Source organism: Dendrobates tinctorius, unplaced genomic scaffold (assembly GCF_039654945.1).
Source record: "Dendrobates tinctorius isolate UK_male_01 unplaced genomic scaffold, ASM3965494v1 ptg000237l, whole genome shotgun sequence".
Classification (NCBI taxonomy): Eukaryota; Metazoa; Chordata; class Amphibia; order Anura; family Dendrobatidae; genus Dendrobates; species Dendrobates tinctorius.
Genome location: NW_027361904.1, coordinates 3,304,837 through 3,329,565, shown reverse-complemented (window position 1 = coordinate 3,329,565; position 24,729 = coordinate 3,304,837). Strand labels below are relative to the sequence as shown.

Below are 24,729 nucleotides of genomic sequence, written 5' to 3'. Positions count from 1 at the left end.
GTCCCGAAGCCATTCCTGTGTCTCGGGGTTTAGTCCATTAAAGAATCGTTCTAACAGGAAGAGATGGAGGACGTCCTCCTTAGTGGTTGCTTGGCTCCCTTGTACCCACTTTAGCAGTGACCGCCGTAATTTACAGGCCCATTCATCGTGGGTATCGGTTACGCGTTTTATAAGTCTGCGGAACTTTTGGCGGTAGGCCTCTGGTGTCAGCGCATACCGGGCCAAGATCACTTCTTTGATCCGCTCATAGTCCATACAGTCCTCATCAGGTACCGTGCGATAGGCACCGCTGCCCGGCCTGTCAGCTTGCTGGCCAGAATCTGAACCCGTTCCTCCGGCTTCACTTGATGTAGGGCACACTGCCTCTCAAAGTCCTGCAGAAAGCCATCAATGTCTTCCTCTTCCTCCCCCAACTGTCAGAAGGCATTATACTGGATCTTTTTGTGGCTTACTGTTGAAGGTACCTGGTCGAAGGCCAGAGCTCCACCTGCTCGCTGACTCTCCTCTCTCTGCTCTGCCATCTCCATCTTGGCCAGCTCCACTTTGGTCCGCTCTGCCATCTCCATCTTGGCTAGCTCTATCCTGGTCCGCTCGGCCATCTTTTCCTTCAGATCAGTACGCACATCAGCCATCACCTCTCGTATGATCTCTATTGCAGGGTTTAGGCCATAGAACGCTAGTCTGTTCTTTACCTCCCTCTGGAATTCGGTCTCCTCCACATTCACTTGGGGGGTGCTGCACTGTCGTGTTCCATGATGGCTGCTATCAAATCCGCTTTTGTTTTGTTGCTGGCGATCAACCCTTGGGCTTCCACCAGATCTTTTAATGTAGTCCTCTTTAACTTCTGGTAGTTATTTTCCATTCATTCCTTTCCTCCTGTAGAAGGGGTATCAAATTCCGCTGTCTGCCACCAGTGTAACGGGGTCTACCCAAGCTGGGGTGCCTCTTTCAGTACCACCCCGTGTTTTCGGAGGTCCGCTCTGCGTTGGCTGGAGTCTGAATGAATGACGCTGGCTGGAATTCCTTGGTTACATGGGCGCATATAAAAGATCACTGCTTCTCCATGTATTTCCAGTCTGACAACACTTTACTCACAGGACACAGAATGTATCACACAGATACAGAGGGCAGGCCAATAGAAAAGCGACAGGCCAGTCATGCATTACAAAAGCCGCAGGTGGCCGGAGCCTGCCGATGTTTACTGTGGGAATTACAAAGGTGGGGGGAGGGCGGACAAAAGGAGAATATCGTGTCCCCTCTGCCCAGGGGCACAGCCTGTGGGCTGATGCATTAGGGACATGCATCTCACATAGAACCTATTATACATACATATAACTGCACAACATATTCTGGGTGCTAAGTGGTTCTGTGAAATGTAAGAGATGGCGACTGGTTCCAAAAGGGTTTAGTGACAGGGCCAAATGTTGACAGATGGTTTGACCCTCAAAGATGACCGAGAAGGGTCTCTGGTCGGATAACGAAGTTTTGCTCAGCAGATCTACTGCTGAGGGTTTTGCTATACATTGGGAAGGCTTCCAGGTGACTTGGAGAGATGGGTGGGTCCAGTCACCTGCATACCCCACCTAAGGGGGTGTGTCTGAACACCCAAGATGTAGCCTGTGTGTGTGTGGACGGCAGTGCTGGCTAGTCTGAGCCAGAATAAGGAGGCCTGTGATATACCTCCAGAGAGGACGCCTCTGAGGATAAGAGGTATCTGGGAACATGTGCGGCCATCACGGACAGTTAATGGACACTAATCTGTGAGGCTCAGCGAGGACCGTGGGTTCTATGAAGCCGAAAGGTGGCCGGACAGTGCGCGGGGTGCTATATGTTACCAAGTACCTGAGATTCGGTTTATGCTGTGTATTAATAAACCGAATGGACTTGTTTTTTTTCCCCTGAGTGTCCCAGCATATTCCTCGAAGACCAGCTAAGTGAGTACTCCCCGTCCACAGATAGCGGAGACGTGTTACAGGGGGTATAGTCTTCCCTAATTTACAACCTTCTTATGAAGCAAATCTTACCCTACAGAGTGGAAAGTGGCTTATACCCAACATGAAACACAATTGGGTTGCTTTGGAAGAAGACCAAAATAATCAAAAGCCATTAATATCCCTAATTTTACTACATTTATTGGTTGTCTACCTTACACTACCTTCCCATCCATTAATAAACCCCACAATTATACAATGGAAAAAATTAAATAAATTTAACATTTCATAATCTATTCCCTTTCCGACCAGAAAAAGTGCCATTACATATTTTCTTTCCCATTTTTCCTAATTTTCCATAAGTAAATGGACTAAGCTAGGCATCAAAGACTGTTCATGTCGACTTACAGGTCCCAATAAAGATATTATAGCAAATTTTGAAACATTAAAATTTGCTTTCGATTTGCCAGATGAGGAACTCTACAACCTCCTAGATCTTAGAAAATGTTTTAGAAGCAAAATATCTCTCCCCTTAGTTTTACCTAAGGCTATTAATACACATTCAAGAAATCCCCATTTGGTTTCAGTGTGGAATATGAAAGATATATATATGCTTTTTAACCCCTTTCCTACATTAGACGTATTATTCCATCCACGTGACCTGGGACCTAAGTCCCAAGGATGAAATAGTACGTCCAGCGCGATCAGCGGCGCTCACGGTGGGAACACCACTGATCGCGGCTAGGTGTCAGCTGATTATCACAGCCGACACCCGACATTGTGTCAGGGGCGGTCATGGACCGCCCCCGGCACATGAACCCCTGGCACACTGCGATCGCAGTGTACCGGGGGCATAGGAGAGAAGCACGCAGGGAGGAGGCTCCCTCCGTGCTTCCCTGCGACCTCCGAAGCAGCGCGATATGTTGCACCGCTCCGAGGGTCTCCTCTCTGCAGGCCCCCGGATTCAATATGGCCGCGGGGGCCTTTGGGGGTCTGCAGAGAGGCGGCTTCCACGGTGCCTGCTGAGAGCAGGCACGGAGGAAACCTGTGCAGCACCTGTCAGATCGCTGATCTGACACAGCGCTGTGTGAAGTGTCAGATCAGTGATCTGACAGCTTATAGTGATGTCCCCCTGGGACAATGTAATAAAGTTAAAAGGGTAAAAATAATTTATAAAAAATCCCCAAATAAATAAAAAAAATTCCCCAATAAATTATTTTTTGTAAATAAAAAAATATATAAAAATGCAAATATTTAGTATCGCCGCTTCCGTAACGACCCACCCTATAAAACTGTCCCACTAGTTAACCCCTTTAGTTTACCCCTTCAAAAAAAAAAGCAAAAAACAATGCTTAATCATCATAGTGAAGCACTTGGGAGTTCAAAGTGCTCACCACACATCTAGATTAGGGGGTCTAGTTTCCAAAATGGGGTCATTTGTGGGGGGTTTCAAAAGTTTAGGCACATCAGGGGCTCTCTAAAGGCAACATGACACCCGCAGACCATTCCATCAAAATCTGCATTCCAAAACGTCACTACTTCCCTTCCGAGCCCCGACGTGTGCCCATACAGTAGTTTTCTCCCACATATGGGGTACCTGCGTACTCAGGACAAATTGGACAACATTTGGGGTCCAATTTCTCCTGTTACCCTTGGTAAAATAAAAAAATTGGGGACTAAAAGATCATGTTTGTGGAAAAAATGATTTTTTTTATTTTCACGCCTGGGCATTATAAACTTCTGTGAAGCACTTGGGGGTTCAAAGTGCTCACCACACATCTAGATAAGTTCCTTAGGGGGTCTAGTTTCCAAAATGGGATCATTTGTGGGGGTTTCCACTGTTTTGGCACATCAGGGACTTTCCAAACGCGACATGGCGTCTGATCTCAATTTCAGCCAAAAAAGTCAATTGGCGCTGCTTCCCTTCCGAGCTCTGCCATGTGCCCAGTGTATCAGGACAAATTGCACAATAACTTTTAGGGTCCTGATACCCTTGGGAAAATAAAAATTGGGGGTGAAAAAAATCATTTATGTTGGAAAAAATATGATTTTTTAATTGTACGGCTGTATGTTATAAACTTCTGTGAAGCCCTTGGGGGTTCAAAGTTCTCACCACACATCTAGATAAGTTCCTTGGGGGGTCTAGTTTCCAAAGTGGGGTCACTTGTGGGGGGTTTCCACTGTTTAGGCACATCAAGGGCTCTCCAAACGTGACATGGCGTCCGATCTGAATTCCAGCCAATTTTGCGTTGAAAAAGTCAAACGGCGCTCCTTCCCTTCTGAGCTCTGCCATGCGCCGAAACAGTGGTTCCCCCCACATATCAGGTATCAGCGTACTCAGGACAAATTGCACAATAAATTTTGCAATCCAATTTCTCCTGTTACCCTTGGTAAAATAACAAAAATTGGACCTGAAGTAATTTTTTTGTGAAAAAAAGTTAAATGTTCATTTTTTTTAAACATTCAAAAAATTCCTGTGAAGCACCTGAAGGGTTAATGAACTTCTTGAATGTGGTTTTGAGCACCTTAAGGGGTGCAGTTTTTAGAATGGTGTCACTTTTGTCACTTTTGGGTATTTTCTATCATATAGGCCCCTCAAAGTGGCTTCAAATGTGATGTGGTCCCTAAAAATAAAATAGTGTTGTAAAAATGAGAAATCGCTGGTCAAATTTTAACCCTTATAACTTCCTAACAAAAAAAAATGTTGGTTCCCAAACTGTGCTGATGTAAAGTAAGCATGTGGGAAATGTTACTTATTAAGTTTTTTGTGTGCTGTATCTCTGTGATTTAAGGGCATAAGAATTCAAATTTGGAAGATTGCAAATTTTTCAAAATTTTCACCAAATTTCCGTTTTTTTCACAAATAAACGCAATTTATATGAATGAAGTTTTACCACTAACATGAAGTACAATATGTCACGAGAAAACAGTGTCAGAATCACCGGGATCCACGGAAGCGTTCCAGAGTTATTATCTCCTAAAGAGACAGTGGTCAGAATTGTAAAAATTGGCCCGGTCATGAACGTGCAAACCACCCTTGGGAGTAAAGGGGTTAATTCAGACACGGAATTTGTCACATAATCAAATGGGAATGAGATGTAAATAAAAAATGTTCTAATAAAACTTGGCAATAAACCTTTAAAGTGATGTAGAAAAACATTATCAACTTCAGTATTCAGGAAAATTATTTTAAAATTTTGGCAAGATGGCATCTTACCCCTGTTTGGATAAACTCCGCTTTCCCGTCATGTTGGAGAGGATGTGGATTTAAAGGTAATATAATGTACATTTTTTGGTCGTGTCCAAAAACAAAACCCTTTTGGTAGGAGGTTTGTGATCTTATTTTTAAAATAGGGAAATACAAATTAATTATTTCCCTATGTTAAGGAGCTGAAACTCCTAAACCCTTCATCCAATTTTAATGTGGATACCCTCAAATGAAAGCTGAAAGTCTGAAACTCAACTGCATCTGAACTGTTTTGTTTCAAATTCATTGTGGTAATGTCTAGAACCAAAATTAGAAAAATGTTGTCTCTGTCCAAATATATATGGACCTAACTGTATGTCTCCTCAACTCCCTAGACACTGACTTGCTTCCTAAAGATATTAATCTCCTTTCATATTTTCTCAGTTGCCAAAATGCTTATAGGTGCCAGGTGAAATCTGATACCATTCTCAGTCTCAATATGCTAATGGACAGATTAGATCCCATAACACCTTGAAATTAGTTCTTGCCTTGAACAACTCCCTTCCAAAGTATAAAGGCCCTTTTACATTTAGCGATGCACCAGCGATCCAACCAGCGATCCGACCCGGTCAGGATCGCTGGTGCATCGCTAAATGATCGCTAGTGAGCTTTCATACAGAAAGATCTCACAGCGATGCAGCAGCGACGCAGCGCACGATACTTACCATTCACACACAGCGATCCTGCGTCCTCCCGCCCGCGTCCAGCGTCGCTCGTCGTCACAGCAGGAAGTCTCAGCAGGAAGCGCCCGACGAGAAATGGAGCCGGACATTCTCGCGCGATCAGCGATGGACAGCGGGGGAGCCGGTCGCTGGTAAGTATCACACATAGCGATATCGCTAGCAACATCGCTATAACGTCACAAAACCGGTGACGTTTTAGCGATATTGCTAGCGATATCGCTTAGTGTAAAACCCCCTTAACTCTAAATGGGCGTTACGGAATTCAGTTTTATCTCCACATGCAGAGTCCTTTACAACTGATTGATATGGATCTATAGACAGTGGATATGTCAAGTAGAAGTCTTTTCTCAGTGGACTATTGTTTTTTTTTCTGTTCCCCCTTCTTTCCCTTGTTTTACCCCTAATTTCCCCTTTGTCCTAGCGTTGCCAAGTTCACCTCCCCCCCCCTTTTTTTCTTTCTTCATTATCCTGTCTAAATTTGTATTATTATTCTTCTTATAGTTTCTATGGTATTTTTCGCCATACTCCAGTAATATTATATATGTTAAATTTCAACTCATTGTCACATATAACCAGTTCCCCTACTTTGATATTGTAAAATTTCCCCAAATAAAAATTATTGAAACAAAAACAATGAAAGGGAAAAAAAAGGCGTGTACGTTAGATTTTTGAAATCTCATTCACTTTGCTAGTACTAATCTAAGAAGCAGTGGGTTTGCCACAGATAAAAATGGAGCTAAAACACTGTATAAATGCCACATGTGGACATACCCTTATAATGCCCCCACAACATACAGAATAATACCACACAGTGAATTCCCCACACAAGCACAGTATGATGACTCCAGAGTGATCACAGCACAAATTATGTCCCTACAGCCCTTAATATATAGTATAATATCCTCACAGCCCCCCTATATACAGTATGATGTCCCCAAACACCTCAATATATAGTAAAATAGAGGTCCCAGGGCCCAATGGAGGATTCTCTGGTTCTCCAATCGGACTCTGAGGCCCATTTTGCACATTTGTGTGAAGTTTCTTACTGTATACCCTCTAGTATCTAAACAGTGTGACAATTTAATTTTCAGAGTAAATCTCGTCCCAATAAATTACATGACACAGGATTACTGAGAATAAATGCTGCCTGTGTGCTGACGGAGCTTATCTTTACAGGCAGCTTTCTGTTACTTTGGCCCTTAGTTCACTGGCCAACCTAATGAATATATATAGTCTTATTAGTGATCTCATCCAGGATTCTAGAATATTTAATTAGCATATGTAGAATTTTAACTCCTTTGAAAGAGATAAAATCACATCTGTACCTTTTGTACATAACTCTCTTAGGTTTTTATTCCACCAAGGTATATTTCAAAAATATTATTATTATTATGCATTTATATAGCCCCATTTATTCCATGGTGCTTTACATGTGAAAAGGGGAAATATAGACAAGTATAATAAACATGTGTAATATCTGTAATTATAGTGGCTGCGTATTGTGCAGTGGCCAGTCTATCTCTCCATTTTACATAATCTCCCCAAGTTAAAGTGTTAAATATAATATAGACTTCATTTCAATACCTTAGGAATTATCTGACCATGGTTTTCCTAGCCCCTACTGAAACCATACATTTTAAAATTCTGGCACCGCCATGGGTTCTCTACACATGCCCAAACCAAAATTGCACAATACGAACAGTCAGGTTGGTATAAACAATTTCCAGGAAATAAAAGATTATTTTTATGCTCAAAAGATAACATACTGTTGTCATGATGGCCATTTGTCCTTCAGTTACAGACTAGAAGTCTTTCCACTAAATCACTGCATTTCATAATATTTTGCACAGTTGCACAGAGAAATGTGCAGCCTACATACAGTGTATAGCAGTTAAGAACATAATTTTTAATTAAGCAATGCAATATTGGCAAATTTATAGATGACAAGAGTTCTCTACTTTCACTCCTACAAAAAAAGTGAAAATTAACTAATGTACATTCTTTTCTTTACATTTTTTATTGTGATAACTCATCTGTGTTTGCCTTGTACAGGGATGACAGCCCTGCCAACAATAAGCTTTGTAAAGTGTGCAGGCTCGAAGTGATGGAGTAATGCTGACAACTAGAATAATAGCTGCCAACCTTTAAAAAGCATGAAATGCTGGACCACAAGTACTCTAAATTAACAAGACCCAGGAAATCAAACAGGCTGACAAGAAACTGTTTATTGAAAGACTGAAAATATATCAACTTCCATTTATTGAAGGTGTTGGGGAGTCCAGCGGAATCTGTCTCTAACAACAGCCAGAGGTCGGCACGTTAGACCAATATTATTAAAAGAGAACATGTTGTTTAAAATGGTCATGACCAACTGCAGAACAATATTCAAAACATTCTATAAAAGGGATTGGTCACAACTTTATACTTTTCATGTGAACTAACTGCAATAGGTAAGCTCTTTTGAAAATATTTTGCTTTTGGAGTGGAGGAGGTCTGCACAATAAAAGAAAAAAAAATGCTTTCTCAAATCCGTCTGTACCCTGATCTACTGTTCTGATCACATGATCTCGGCCTGAGAATCTCCTGACTTGTGATGTTGCATCATGGGAACTGGCATCTGGGCGTGGCTTAATGTGGTGGGCGTGGCTCCATTCAGAAGAGCTCTCACAGATCCTTTGCATGCAGCTCTGGATACAACTCTCATATCTGTATGTATGCAGCTGGGTGTATTATATATATATATATACACTGTGGGGATGTGGCTCGCTTAGGTGCAGCGGGAGACAAATGTGAGACAGGTTCTTCCACAGTGCTTGCAGTTTATTCACGGCATAAACGCACAAGGCAACGTAACAGCAAACAAATAGCCTTTTAGCTCAGGCAAAATAACACAATGTCCGTAGTTGTAGACTCAGTGCAGGAGTCTCAGCACACATGGGAGGCTTAGTCCTCCCCACACACAACTCCTTGGTTCAGGAGCAGGCCACATTATAAGGCTGTAGCCACACCCACGTTCCCAGCAGCTGACTGGTCACCTGACTGTGACCTCACCACAGGTCCTTCAAACAAAAACAATAACAATATCTGTTATGCTTTACTTCTGCCTTACATTATAGAGACAAGCCATTTATGAGACACATATCTCCCATCGATTACACAACCCTTAGCCCTGCCACATACCTCCCCCCTCTGCCTAAAGCCGTGGGGCTTGGCACTTTCACCTACCAGGCAAGGGATTCTGGAGAGGGCATCGGCATTCCCATGTAGCTTCCCGGCCCTATGCTCTACATGGAAGCTGAAGTCTTGTAGGGCTAAGAACCAGCGGGTGACCCTAGCATTCTTGCCCTTGGTTTCCCTCATCCACCTGAGTGGGGCATGGTCGGATTTTAACCTAAACTTCCGTCCCACCAGGTAGTACCGTAATGTGTCCACTTCCCATTTTATGGCCAAACACTCCTTCTCTACAACTGAGTAATTTCTCTCACAAGAAGTCAACTTCCTACTCAAGTAGAGAACAGGATGCTCCTCCCCACGTATCTCTTGGGAAAGGACAGCTCCTACCCCGACATCTGAGGCATCTGTCTGGAGGACAAATTCACGTTTAAAGTCTGGGGCCACCAAAACGGGTTGCTTACAAAGCGCTCCCTTCATTTCTTGGAAGGCTGACTCTGCTTCTTCGGACCAGCTGACCATCACTGACTTTGTCCCTTTAAGCAGATCAGTTAGAGGTGCAGCCATTGTGGCGAAGTTTGGGATAAACCTCCTGTAATATCCCACAATCCCCAGGAAGGCTTTAACTTGCTTCTTTGACAGAGGTCTCGGCCATGTTTGAATTGCCTCCACTTTATTGATTTGGGGTTTGATCTCGCCACGCCCCACTACATATCCGAGGTACTTGGCTTCTTCTCTCCCCAAGGCACACTTCTTCGGGTTTATTGTAAACCCTGCCTCTCTTAGAGCGTCAAACACTGCTTGGACCTTTTCCAGGTGAGTCTCCCAGTCCGGGGTAAAGATGACGATATCATCCAGGTATGCAGCAGCGTATAGCTTATGAGGTGCAAGGATTCTATCCATCGCCCTCTGGAAGGTTGCTGGAGCTCCCTGTAGGCCAAACGGCATCCGGACATACTGGAAGCACCCGTCTGGTGTGGAGAATGCCGTCTTCTCCTTGGCTTCCTGTGCCATGGGGATCTGCCAATATCCCTTGGTCAGATCCAAAGTGGTTATGTACCTGGCAGGTCCAAGTCTCTCGATGAGCTCATCAACGCGTGGCATGGGATAAGCGTCGAACTTGGAGACCTCATTCAGCTTCCGGTAATCGTTGCAGAACCTCCATTCACCATCGGGTTTTGGGACCAGGACAATCGGGCTCGACCAGCCGCTCTTGGATTCCTCAATGACCCCGAGCTTCAACATACGCTGCACCTCCTTGGAGATTACCTCTCGCCGGGCCTCAGGAATACGATATGGTTTCACGTTCACCCGCACATGTGGCTCGGTCAGAATTTCGTGCTCCACCACCTTCGTGCACCCCGGCAACTCTGAGAACAGGTCCCGGTTTTTCTGGAGTAACTCCCGGCACTGCTGCTTCTGGGCCTTCGATAGAGTCTCCGCTATGGTAACGGCTCCAACCTCCCCTTCTAGGTTGCCCAGCAAGCACGGAGTTACCGCTGGCTCTCTATCTTGCCACGGCTTGATAAGGTTAACATGGTAAACCTGGTATGGCTTCCGTCTTCCGGGTTGGTGGATCTTGTAGTTTACGTCTCCCAGTTTCTCCACCACCTCATATGGCCCTTGCCACTTGGCCAAGAACTTACTTTCCACCGTCGGGATTAGCACGAGAACTCGGTCTCCCGGATTGAACTGCCTCACTCTGGCTGACCGGTTGTAGACCCTGGCCTGAGCCTCTTGTGCCTGGCGGAGATGTTCTTTAACAATGGGCATCACCTTTGCAACCCTCTGCTGCATCAGTGCCACATGCTCAATGACGCTTCTGTGGGGCGTGACTTCGGCTTCCCAGGTTTCCTTGGCTATATCTAGGAGACCTCGCGGATGCCGGCCGTACAGAAGCTCGAAGGGGGAGAACCCCGTGGAGGCCTGGGGAACTTCACGGATAGAAAACAGTAAATACGGTAAGAGACAATCCCAGTCTCTACCATCTTCCTCTATGACTTTTCTCAGCATGCTCTTCAGGGTCTTGTTAAACCTCTCAACAAGGCCATCTGACTGTGGATGGTACACTGAAGTCCTCAGCTGGGAAATTTGCAAGACTCTGCACAATTCTCTCATCACCTTGCTCATAAAAGGTGTCCCCTGGTCGGTCAGGATCTCCTTCGGCAAACCCGTCCGGGAAAACACATGGACCAGCTCACGGGCTATACTCTTCGCAGAGGAGTTTCTCAGGGGAATGGCCTCAGGATAGCGTGTGGCATAGTCCAGGATGACTAATATATACTGATGGCCCCGAGCTGATTTAACTAAGGGACCGACCAAGTCCATGGCAATTCTCTCAAATGGCACCTCAATAATGGGCAGTGGCACAAGAGGGTTCCGAAAATGAGATGTGGGGGCAGTTAACTGACATGTCGGGCAGGACCTGCAATAGTTTACTATTTCCCGGTGACACCCAGGCCAATAGAACCTCTGTACAATCCGTTCCTGGGTTTTTTCCACCCCCAGGTGTCCCCCCAAGATGTGTGAATGGGCCATGTCCAACACTTTTCGTCTATAGGGGCCTGGTACTATTAACTGCTCTGCCACCTCCTCCCTTATTTTCGTGACCCGGTACAACAATTCCCCACTCAACATAAAATGGGGAAACCTTGTGTCTGCTCCCGGCTCTTGTGCAACCCCATTAATGACGGTGACATTGTTAAAGGCTTCCCTTAGTGTGGGGTCCCTATGTTGGGCAGTCCCAAAATTCTCCCCGGCCACCCCTAACTCCGGGATGTCAGGTACAGGGGACCCTTCCTCTTCATCCCCAACAAGGACACATAAAGGGAACTCGTCTGCCTCTGGTGGTGGCGATACCTCAGTGGGGTGGATTGGTTCCCTGCTCTTGCTAGCACACTCAGAACCCATCCCCCACAGATCCCAAAACAGACAGAAATCCCGGCCAATAATTATGGGATGCAACAAGTCTCGAACAACGCCAACTTCATGCGACTCGGTGCCATGCGCCGTTTCAATCTTCACCCTAGCCATAGGGTAGTCCTTTGCATCGCCATGTATGCACCGAACACCAATCTTTTTACCCGGGAGTATGTTTAGAGGAAAACTGGCCCTCACAAGTGTCACCAAGCTCCCGGAGTCCAGAAGCGCCATTACTGCTCGACCGTTCACCTTCACGGGACACGCTTGTGGCCCCTTGTTAGGTAGTGAGTTCACACTGCAAGCTGGATATGCGTAGTATGAACTACGGCGTCCCATGCTGCAGTCCATCTGCTCGGTGGTCTGGGGACAACGGGCCGCTATATATCCTGGCCCATGACACTTCCAGCAAATAACACCCGAGGGGACCTTGGGCACCGCCTCCCCCGCCCCTTTTGACCTTGGACGCACCACCCCTTTTTGTGACTCCGCCCCCTGCTGGGACCCCCAATATGGAATGGGCTGCTTCCCCAAGGAACCTTCCATCCCCTGGTATCTCTCGACCAGCCCAACCAGTTCATCAGCATTTTGGGGATCACCCTGGGCAACCCAAGTCTGTAGAGGTCTCGGCAGAGAATGCACAAACCGATCCATCACAACTCGCTCTACCATCTGTGCCGGGGAAGCCGACTCTGGCTGCAGCCATTTCTGGACCAGGTGCAACAGGTCAAACATTTGGGAGCGCGGGGGTTTGTCCCGGTGATAGGCCCAACGATGCACTCTCTGTGCCCTGGTAGTCATTGTTACCCCCAAGCGGGCGAGAATTTCCGCTTTTAATTTGGGATACTCTCTGGCATCTTGTACCGTCAGGTCAAAGTACGCCTTCTGGGGCTCCCCCGTTAGGTAAGGGGCCAGTACCTCCGCCCACCGCTCTGGCTGAAGTTTTTCCCTCTCAGCCACCCTCTCAAACACCGTCAGGAAGGCCTCCACATCATCCTCAGGGGTCATTTTTTGTAATGCGCGTCTTACCGCCTTCTCGACGTCGGTGGCATCAGCCCGACCTGGGGTTGGGGCGCTCGTCCTGCCCTCCTGGATGGCGATTGCCAGAAGCTGCATCTGCTGCCGTTGTTCCTGCTGGCTTTGCTGGAACTGCTGCCGCTGCTCCTGCTGGCTTTGCTGGATCTGCTGTAACAGCAGCTTGTTGGTTTCCTGCTGCAGTGCCTGGGACTGGACCAGGTGTTTCATGAGGTCCTCCATGATTCCAGGCAATGCTTGTTGCCCCGCTGCAAACTTCACCCAGGACATGCAGCAACTGTCTCAAGTCTCTGCTGGGACCGCTGCCCGCACGTGTACCACCAATTGTGTGGATGTGGCTCGCTTAGGTGCAGCGGGAGACAAATGTGAGACAGGTTCTTCCACAGTGCTTGCAGTTTATTCACGGCATAAACGCACAAGGCAACGTAACAGCAAACAAATAGCCTTTTAGCTCAGGCAAAATAACACAATGTCCGTAGTTGTAGACTCAGTGCAGGAGTCTCAGCACACATGGGAGGCTTAGTCCTCCCCATACACAACTCCTTGGTTCAGGAGCAGGCCACATTATAAGGCTGTAGCCACACCCACGTTCCCAGCAGCTGACTGGTCACCTGACTGTGACCTCACCACAGGTCCTTCAAACAAAAACAATAACAATATCTGTTATGCTTTACTTCTGCCTTACATTATAGAGACAAGCCATTTATGAGACACATATCTCCCATCGATTACACGACCCTTAGCCCTGCCACAACACATATACACACACTCTGCTTTCTACCCTGTGTAATCTATTAAAACCCTTTTGTATTCCCTCTATGTTACAAATACATTGATAACTTTCTACCTGTCCATCCATTACTCAGAGGAGTAGGGGATATCTGTTGCCAGAGCTGCTGTTCTGGTGCTTTGTGCTCTTCTTCTATTCCCTGTAACATTGGTCTATACAGGAGATCGTGCCGATGTGTCTGATGCCAGTGGGGAAGTGAGAAAGGTTTAGGAAGAGGTAGGCTGGGTTCACACTGCGCTAGGGGGCAATGCGCTGACGGATCCGTTACATAGCGGCACTAACGCTATGTAACGGGTCCGTTAACGCCGCCATTGCCCGCAATGATACTAACGCATGCGTTAGATAGTATACGTTAATTCATGACGCACCCTCGAACGCTGCTTGCAGCGTTTTTGGGTGCGTTGGCAGTAACGCACAGCGAACGGACCCGCTCGCTGTGCATAGAACTGTATGGGTTAACACTTGGTAGCGCATGGGACCTTAGCGCTACCTAGCGTTAACGCATACCGTTAGTGCTAGGTCACTAAAGATGTAAAAAATGACATCAGCGTTAGCGCATCCGTTTAACGGATACGTTAAACGGATGCCCTAACGCAATGTGAACCTATCCTTACAGGGGCTGGGCCAAGCACAAAGGATGTTAAGAAATGTAGTCAGAAGGGAGCAGAGGAATCTTGAAAAGGAAGCAGAGCTGTGACAGCAGAGCTGATGCCAAAGAACAGGAAACCGAAGCAAAAAGGCATAAAACAGCATTAAACAGTTTTAGGGGCTCTTTAGGAGCATTATACTTTGGCATTTCTGGAAAAACAGTAATGGAGTCAAGGACATGGACAACCTCCTTAATGTGTGAGATAGGGAGACCGGGCCTATTCCAAACTTTTTTATCCTGATGACTGTATTTCTCTGCACACATGAAAAATCCCATATAAGAGCTCCTTTACAACCCAATAATGTTATCAACAGCTGAGCGCATGTTATTAGCTCTTAATCCCATGGATCCCTTATTTCCAAAACATGCGGGAACAGTGAAGTGTTAGAAGCACAAAACCGATTCTTTACCTATGCTGATGAGTCACAATCATACATCACTGTCCCCATCTTGGGCTCACAATCTACACTCACTATTAGTATTTTTTTCGGCCTGTGTGTTGAAACCCACGCAAACAAGGGGAGAACATTCAAACTTCTTGCAGATGTTATCCATCATGGTATTTGACTGAAACAATTAAAAAGTTCTACTTTCCTGTGACTGCCATGATGTCTAAAAGAGATTTGACAGGTGGACAGTAGTGATGGGCGAGCACTAAAATGCTCAGGTGCTCGGGTCGAGCAAATTGGAATACTCGGGTACTCGGACAGAACAACGACCCCAATGTAAGTCTATAGGAGACCCGAGCATTTTTACCGCGATCCCCCGGGGGTCCTTTCAAGGTCTAAAAATGTTAGAAAATGATCGAAACACTGCTCAAATGACACGGGAACATCATGGCAACTGCCCCTGGAAGCATTCCTGACTCCTAGGTCACAGCTCTAAACAATGTTGTCAGTTTCACTCCCTTTTTACAGGTGCAACAAAAAACCTACAAAAATGAAACCAAAATGGATTTTGCTGGGAAAAATGTTAAGTTACATCCTTTCCACGTTAATTACTTTTATCTAAGCCAAAACAAAAATGTTCCTCCACCGCTTGGGCTATGTTCACACACAGCGTTTTTGAAGCGTTTTGCAACCTTAGCATTGCTTTCAACCAATACAAATGCAATCACTGGGAAATATCATTGTAACATTTACCAACCCTAGCTGGCCATGTGGTGTGTGACACATAAGCAGACACATCTTGTTTCATTTATGAAGGAGGGACTCTTAAAGTCACAGAGCCTATTTATAGAGGGGCATCAGGCGGCATTAATCTTCTTAAAGGGCCATTATTAAACTGTGGGTCTCCTATGCTGTTATAGCCTATGCAGTGAGTGGTTGGGCTGCCAAGAATTACGACGCACTCCAATACCCCTTTCACGAGAGGTACAGGAGGGCTTCCTGAAAAAATGTTGCATTGAATGCAAGGCCTGCCCCGCCCCAAAGTTACGTGCACACCAATAAGCTTTTCAAGCCACGCACTGGATGGCCACAGGAAAATCCACTTCACATTATTCATTTCATACTTCCATACTGTTTTCTTATTCATTGACAGCAAGGCCTGCCCTGCTACCAAGTCATGCACCCCAATAACACCAATCCCCCTTTGGAAGAAAGATGGAGGGCCTCATAAAAAAAAAACGTCCCATTACAAAGGAGCGGGTCTCCTAGACTTGTAGTGCCCACACACTAAGTATATGGGCTGGCAAACATTTCCCCTGTGGGGTAATAATAATAATAATAATAATAATAATCTTTATTTTTATATAGCGCTAACATATTCCGCAGCGCTTTACAGTTTTGCACACATTTTCATCACTGTCCCCGGTGGGGCTCACAATCTATATTCCCTATCAGTATGTCTTTGGAGTGTGGGAGGAAACCGGAGTGCCCGGAGGAAACCCACGCAAACACGGGGAGAACATACAAACTCCTTGCAGATGTTGTCCTTGGTGGGATTCGAACCCAGGACTCCAGCGCTGCAAGGCTGCAGCGCTAACCACTGAGCCACCGTGCTGCCCATACACCTCAGGGGTACACCTCAACCTTTTATTCAACAAGTATTTTACGCCCAGCATAACCACCCACCCTTGTTAATAATTCGACACTGGCTGTAGCAGCATGGAACACGTTAACCATGGTGATCTAGTGGCAGTGGATGATGAGACATGGAAGAAGGCCTCATTAAAAAATAGGCCCAATGTAAAGGAGCGGGTCTCCTAGACTTGTAATGCCCATACACTAAGTGGGCTGGCTAACAGTTCCCCTTGGGGGGGTACATATTTTTTGAAATTTGGTGACGGGCATCATAACACCCTTTCAAAAAAATAGAGTGGCTGGAGCATGACGGAATACGTTCACCCTGGTGTTCGAGTGGTGGTGGACGGTGAGGATGAGGAGGAGGACACCAGATAGCAAAATCAGGAAGCATATACCCATGTGTGGGTGTGAAGAGGAGCATGGGAATACACCTCCCAAAAAGACACTACATCGGAGGTTATGTTTCCCTGTCATCATTTGGTGGTGTCGAGAAGTCTGGCCCAATCCAGCCCTTGTTCATTTTTATAAGAGTCGGCCTGTCTGCATTTTCCGTTGAAAGGCGAATGCGATTATATGTGATAATTCCACAAGCGGAACTAAAAACCCGCTCTGACAAAACGCTAGCGGCAGGGCAGGCCAGGACCTCCAAGGCGTAGAAAGCCAGTTCATGCCACGTGTCCAGCTTGGATACCCAATAATTAAAATGCAATGAGGAATCACGGAGGACGTTGGTACGGTTAGTAAGGTACACCCTCAGCATCTTAGAAAACATTGCATTCCTTGTGAGATTACACCTCGCCTCAGGGCCAGGGTGATGGGAGGGTCTGATAAAACTGTCCCAGAACTTTGCCAGTGTTCCCCTGCTTCTGCTGGATTGGAATTGCAATGAATACAAAAAAACACGAATAAAAACACCAATGCCACAATAGTAATAAGTAAGTAACAGGTTTACTCCCGTAGCAATAATTGGAGACAACTAAAAATAGGAGCAAAAGAACCTCTATTGAATAATATCAAATATATTTTATTAATTCAATCATAAAATTATGTAAAAATTACATCATATGCACAGAAAATAGATATAGAAGGACACAGACAATAAAAATCTGAGGCAACAGAGTTATATATATATATATATGGACCAGGTAAAAGACCAAAAGTTATATCCAAGCCATTGAGACAATTATTATAATATATATATACACAGTATATAAATATATATATATATATACAGTGGGGCAAAAAAGTATTTAGTCAGTCAGCAATAGTGCAAGTTCCACCACTTAAAAAGATGAGAGGCGTCTGTAATTTACATCATAGGTAGACCTCAACTATGGGAGACAAACTGAGAAAAAAAAATCCAGAAAATCACATTGTCTGTTTTTTTTTTCATTTTATTTGCATATTATGGTGGAAAATAAGTATTTGGTCAGAAACAAAATTTAATCTCAATACTTTGTGATATATCCTTTGTTGGCAATGACAGAGGTCAAACGTTTTCTGTAAGTCTTCACAAGGTTGCCACACACTGTTGTTGGTATGTTGGCCCATTCCTCCATGCAGATCTCCTCTAGAGCAGTGATGTTTTTGGCTTTTCGCTTGGCAACACGGACTTTCAACTCCCTCCAAAGGTTTTCTATAGGGTTGAGATCTGGAGACTGACTAGGCCACTCCAGGACCTTGAAATGCTTCTTACGAAGCCACTCCTTCGTTGCCCTGGCGGTGTGCTTTGGATCATTGTCATGCTGAAAGACCCAGCCACGTTTCATCTTCAATGCCCTTGCTGATGGAAGGAGGTTTGCACTCAAAATCTCACGATACATGGCCCCATTCATTCTTTCATGTACCCGGATCAGTCGTCCTGGCCCCTTTGCAGAGAAACAGCCCCAAAGCATGATGTTTCCACCACCATGCTTTACAGTAGGTATGGTGTTTGATGGATGCAACTCAGTATTCTTTTTCCTCCAAACACGACAAGTTGTGTTTCTACCAAACAGTTTCAGTTTGGTTTCATCAGACCATAGGACATTCTCCCAAAACTCCTCTGGATCATCCAAATGCTCTCTAGCAAACTTCAGACGGGCCCGGACATGTACAGGCTTAAGCAGTGGGACACGTCTGGGACTGCAGGATCTAAGTCCATGGTGGCGTAGTGTGTTACTTATGGTAGGCCTTGTTACATTGGTCCCAGCTCTCTGCAGTTCATTCACTAGGTCCCCCCGCGTGGTTCTGGGATTTTTGCTCACCGTTCTTGTGATCATTCTGACCCCACGGGGTGGGATTTTGCGTGGAGCACCAGATCGAGGGAGATTATCAGTGGTCTTGTATGTCTTCCATTTTCTAATGTCTTCCATTTTGATTTCTTCACTCCAAGCTGGTTGGCTATTGCAGATTCAGTCTTCCCAGCCTGGTGCAGGGCTACAATTTTGTTTCTGGTGTCCTTTGACAGCTCTTTGGTCTTCACCATAGTGGAGTTTGGAGTCAGACTGTTAGAGGGTGTGCACAGGTGTCTTTTTATACTGATAACAAGTTTAAACAGGTGCCATTACTACAGGTAATGAGTGGAGGAAAGAGGAGACTCTTAAAGAAGAAGTTACAGGTCTGTGAGAGCCAGAAATCTTGATTGCTTGTTTCTGACCAAATACTTATTTTCCACCATAATATGCAAATAAAATGAAAAAAAAACAGACAATGTGATTTTCTGGATTTTTTTTTCTCAGTTTGTCTCCCATAGTTGAGGTCTACATATGATGTAAATTACAGACGCCTCTCATCTTTTTAAGTGGTGGAACTTGCACTATTGCTGACTGACTAAATACTTTTTTGCCCCACTGTATCTATATATATATCTACTACTTGTAGCAACCAGTGCACTATCATATACAGTATATAATACCCTGCACGTTGTCCAGCTAGCAGGAGACAAAAAAAACATAAAGCGTCAGTAGATTAAAGCCAGGATATAAAGAGAAGAGATAGAAAGGTCATACCACAATAGGTCCCCTGAGGGAGCCCACGCGAAACGCGCATTGAGGCTGCGGTATCTGATGGCACAGTGTACCTATTGTGGTATGACCTTTCTATCTCTTTCTACCTCAGAGCCGCCACCAGGATCCTGCCATTGTCACATACAACCATGCCTGGCTGGAGATTTAGCGGTGTCAGCCACACATCTTCCTGCTCTTTCAGAGCAGTCAACAAATCTTCAGCATTGTGCAGTTTGTCACCTAAACAAATTAGCTTCAGCACAGCCTGTTGCCACTTGGCTTTAGCAGTGCTTCCAGCTTGTGACTGATGTGCTCATTTTGGAGATGGAGGCTGAAGAGGAGGAGGTGCTGTACACAGTGGGTGCAACCCTGATTAACGTAGTGCCCGCAATCCTTGGTGTCAGGAGGACGTATTCCATCCCAAGGTCTGACTGGGTCCCGGCTTCCACTATGTTAACCCAGTGTGCCGTCAACGAGATGTACCGTCCCTGGCCACAAGCACTTGTCCACGTGTCCATGGTTAGGTGTACTTTCACATAAACTGCATTGTTGAGGGCACGGGTAATGTTGTGGGACACGTGCTTGTGTAATGCCGGGACGGCACAGCGGGAGAAATAGTGGCGGCTGGGGACCAAGTACCTTGGGACGGCCGCCGCCATCAGGTTGCAGAAAGCTTCCGTCTCCACGACCCTAAAAGGGAGCAAGCAGACGAGAAATATGAGAATTGAGTACTGTGGCCTGTGGGGCATTGGCTGAGTATTTCCGCTTACGTTCCAATGACTGGGGGAATGGACAACTGAAGGCTGCGCTGGGACAAGGACGTGCTTGATGATGGTGCTATTTGACTGTGGGCAACGGCAGGAGCAGGGAAGGAGGCATCTTCGCTTGCACCATGGACAGGGGATTGGCTTGCACGCACAACAGTGGAAGAAGCAGTGGTGCCACCCGCAGACACTGTTCCTGGAGCCTGAGCCCACAAAGTCTTGTGCTTTGCTGCTATGTGCCTGATCATGCTGGCTGTGGTAAGGCTGGTAGTTTTGCTACCCCTGCTGATGCTGGCATGACAGGTGTTGCAAATGGCCTGTTTGGGGTTATTGGCAGAGTCTTTAAAAAATAACCAGACTCGGGAAGACCTAACAGTTGGAATGGCAACTTCCGTCATGTTGGTGTTACAGGGATCGGTTGCACGCCTTCTGTCTGCAGCCACCAGACTGCTTCTTCCTGCCTATCATCCACCACCTCATCTTCCACTTCTGCACCCTGGTCCTCCTCCTGACTTTCCGGCAATTGTGTCTCATCGTCATCCACCTCTTGTGACTGTGGCTGCTCAAATATTTGTGCATCGCTACATGGAATATCATCTTGCCCCGCTTCAAGTGGAGCAGGCGGGAGGCACGAATCTACAAATGGAAAACTGAACAGCTCTTTGGAGTGTCCGAGTGTGGGATCAGTTGTCTCAGGGCACTCAGCATAGTGGGACAAAGGAGGATCAGGGTGAGAAATATGGGGTCCAGATTCATGGCTTCTCTGACTTGACCGTGTGGAAGACAGGGTGCTTGTGGTGGTGAATAAGTAACTGGAAGTATTATCCGCTATCCGAACAACAACCATTTCACACTGCTCGGGCTTCAATAGTGCTGTCTTGCCATGGTCCCCTTGGACTTCGTACACTAAGGTCCAGCAAGAAGATGTGGGTGTTTTTGGTGGTCCAATTTCAGCTTGCCCACGGCCTCGGCCTGCACCATCACGTCCACTTCCCCGTCCCTTGCCACGCGCCTTGCCCATTGTTAAAGAACTAGAATATTATACACGTTCACTACAAATGGCTGAATTGGGAGCGAACTTGTATGTGATACGTGTGCGGGAAAACCACATTTTTACCTAGCTGGACTGTAGGTAAAAATGTTTTTGGCTTATCAAATTTGTGTAAATAAGTACGGTCACTAGTGGATATGACTTTTTAGGGTCAGTTCTTTGATGTACGATCAGAAGGAACTTTTGCTTAAAACACTTTCCACTTAGAGTACATGAAAATGAATTCTACCCTGTGTGAGATTTTAAATGTTCAGTAAGATTTGATTTCCGAATAAAACATTTCCCACATTCTGAACAAGAAAATGGCTTCTCCCCTGTGTGAGATTTTAGATGTTCCGTAAGATGTGTTTTCCGAATAAAACATTTCCCACATTCTGAACAAGAAAATGGCTTCTCCCCTGTGTGAGATTTTAGATGTTCAGTAAGATGTGTTTTCCGAATAAAACATTTCCCACATTCTGAACAAGAAAATGGCTTCTCCCCTGTGTGAGATTTTAGATGTTCAGTAAGATGTGTTTTCCGAATAAAACATTTCTCACATTCTGAACAAGAAAATGGCTTCTCCCCTGTGTGAGATTTTAGATGTTCAGTAAGCTGTGATTTCCAAATAAAACATTTCTCACATTCTGAACAAGAAAATGGCTTCTCCCCTGTGTGAGATTTTAGATGTTCAGTAAGATTTGATTTCCGAAAAAAACATTTCCCACATTCTGAACAAGAAAATGGCTTCTCCCCTGTGTGAGATTTTAGATGATCAGTAAGCTGTGATTTCCAAATAAAACATTTCTCACATTCTGAACATGAAAATGGCTTCTCCCCGGTGTGAACTTTTAGATGGTTAAGAAGATTTGATTTGCTGGTAAAGCATTTTCCACAATCTGGGCAAGAAAATGGTTTTCCTGTGTGAATTCTCTGATGTACAATTAGAGCTGACTTTTGGTTATAACACTTCCCACATATGGTACATGAAAATGGCTTCTCCCCTGTATGAATTATTTGATGTCGAAGAAGATCTGATTTCAGGGTAAAACATTTTTCACATTCCGAACATGAAAATGGCTTCACTCCTGTGTGAGTTCTTTGATGTTTAAAAAGAATTGATTTGTAGATAAAATGTTTTCCACATTCTGGACATGAAAATGGTTTTCCGCTGTGAGTTCTCTCATGTACAATTAGAGCTGAATTTTGTGTAAAACATTTTCCACATATGGTACAAGAAAATGGCTTCTCCTCTGTGTGAGTTCTTACATGGTTATCAAGATATGATTTCCGGGTAAAACATTTCTTACATTCTGGACATGAAAATGACTTCTCCCTTTTGTCAGCACTTTGGTGTTGAACATCCTTCGTTTGGCTTTCATTTTGTTCAATATTCTGGGGTGAATCAGCAAACAGGACTTGTTTAAAAGCATCAGAAGACAGATCTTGGATGTGAAGGGCTGAGGGTATATCTGGGACAACAGGATGGTCTTCATATGTATTCTGTATATCAGAATCATCTGTCAAAAGAATAAAACAAATTTTGTAAATTTTAAACCATGTAAAATTAAAACCTGTTTTTCACTGGTAAATTTGGGCCCACGACTGCAGGATTGGTTGCACTGCCCAGATAACGATGGTCTTATTACCAAAACAACTCTCCTACAATACCGATGTGAAATCATATAAACAATTAGTTAATTAAACAAAAAAAACCCACAAAAATTGAGCTTAAAATTGGTGTACATGCAGCATATAAAAGTATGTCCACTTTAGCCATAAAACATTGAAAAAACCTACAAGAAGCAAAATAAACAAAATCCCTGCTATATCGAAATAAGTAAAATGCAAAAGTGCGTTTAAATAACACAGGGTACTTAGTAATATGATTTTTGATAAAAAATAGCTTGAAAGCCATCTCACCGTCGCCAAGATGACTCTGATCAAGAAGGTCCTACACTGTTTATTATTAAAATCTTACAATGTGTCAAAGTTGGCCTCAGTGTGTGAATAAGGGCAGACAAAAGGACCAGGTCCCGACCTAAGGACAACAGCCTAGGGAAGCTTTTAAAAGTGATTTACAGCTCAAGAGGGTGATGCCACACCCCGACTTGCACAGAATGCAAAAATACAAAGAAAAAAACACACAAAAAATGAGCTTAGTTAAAGTTGGTATACATGCAGCATATAAACGCATGTTGACTTTGGCCATAAAACATTGAAAATGTCAATGTTTTATGGCCAAAGTCAACATGCGTTTATATGCTGCATGTATACCAACTTTAACTAAGCTCAATTTGTGTGTGTTTTTTCTTTGTATTTTTGTATTTTGCAATAGTGGTAGGAAATAGCATAGGATAGGTTAGGAGATAGATGGCACAGGGTTTAATTTACTGGGAGGGGCAACACAGGGCAGGGACTTGTAGTTTGGTTACTTCCTGGTTGGGTTGAGGAGCCCGGGCAGCCTGCCCACAGGCAGGAAGTTTGAGCAGTGATAAAGCAGAGGATAGCCGTGGGGATAAAGCTGTTGTAGCAGTAAGGGGCCCCAGGCAGAAAACAGTGCAGAAGGGCACCAGCTCGAAAGGACCATCCCCAATCTAGATCCTGGGTCTATGACCAGGGTGGGAGCCGCAGTGGAAGCGTTCCTGGCACCTCTTCCCATTGGAGCTGGACAAGGGGCTGATAAGGAGTTGGTGACGGGAAAGAACAGGAGGGACATGGACTGTTGAAAAGATATGGCTGGGATAGTCGGGCAGAGGAAGCTGCTAGTAAGATCAGGGCCTGTCCGGAAGACAGGGAAAGAAAGGAACATGACTCTGTATGTGATGTGTGCCGCCAAAGTGAAGACTATTTTACTGTTCAGTAAAGTTACACTGTTGAGCAAGAACACGGAATACCAAGTGATTTATGGGACTTATGTATCAGAGGCTGAAGTAACAGAGATCAAGGAAACTCCAGCAGCTGAATTGAGTACAGTACTGTATGCAGAGCTGAAAGGACTTGTTGTTTCACCTGTGAGGCGCCAGGGTGTGGGAACCCTTGCTGACAACTTTATCTTCCAAAAGGTAAGGGAGAAAACAAGGGGAACTGCTACCTTGGATCTAATCCTTATAAACAGGGAGGAAATGGTTGAGGAGGTAAAAGTGGCTGGGACCCTAGGAGGTAGCGACCATGCTATTTTAGAATTTTGGATTACTAGAGGTGGAAGACCTGTGAAGACTCAGACGTCAAGGTTAGATTTCAGAAAGGCAGATTTTAAGGGATTCAGAAAGAGAATTGGAGGGATCCAATGGCTGGATATCCTTAAAGACAAAAATGTCCAGGAAGGATGGGAAATCTTGAAAAATGAAATTCTCAAAGCACAGTTGTTAACAATTCCGAAAAGAGGGAAGAATAGGAAGCATTTAAGGAAACCAGGATGGATGAACACAGAACTTAAGCACATGCTAAAAAGGAAGAAAAAAATGTTTATAAAATGGAAAGAGGGAGGCATATC

General features: G+C 45.0%; 1 protein-coding gene across 1 annotated transcript in view; it reads right to left on the bottom strand.

Annotated features, from left to right (window-relative positions):
* LOC141060434 (uncharacterized) overlaps positions 1–24,729 on the bottom strand; it is a 108,589-nt gene that overhangs the window by 45,687 nt on the left and 38,173 nt on the right. Inside the window, 1 exon segment of the mRNA XM_073556683.1 lies at positions 21,436–22,753. Coding sequence (XP_073412784.1) covers positions 21,436–22,753 — 1,318 coding nt within the window.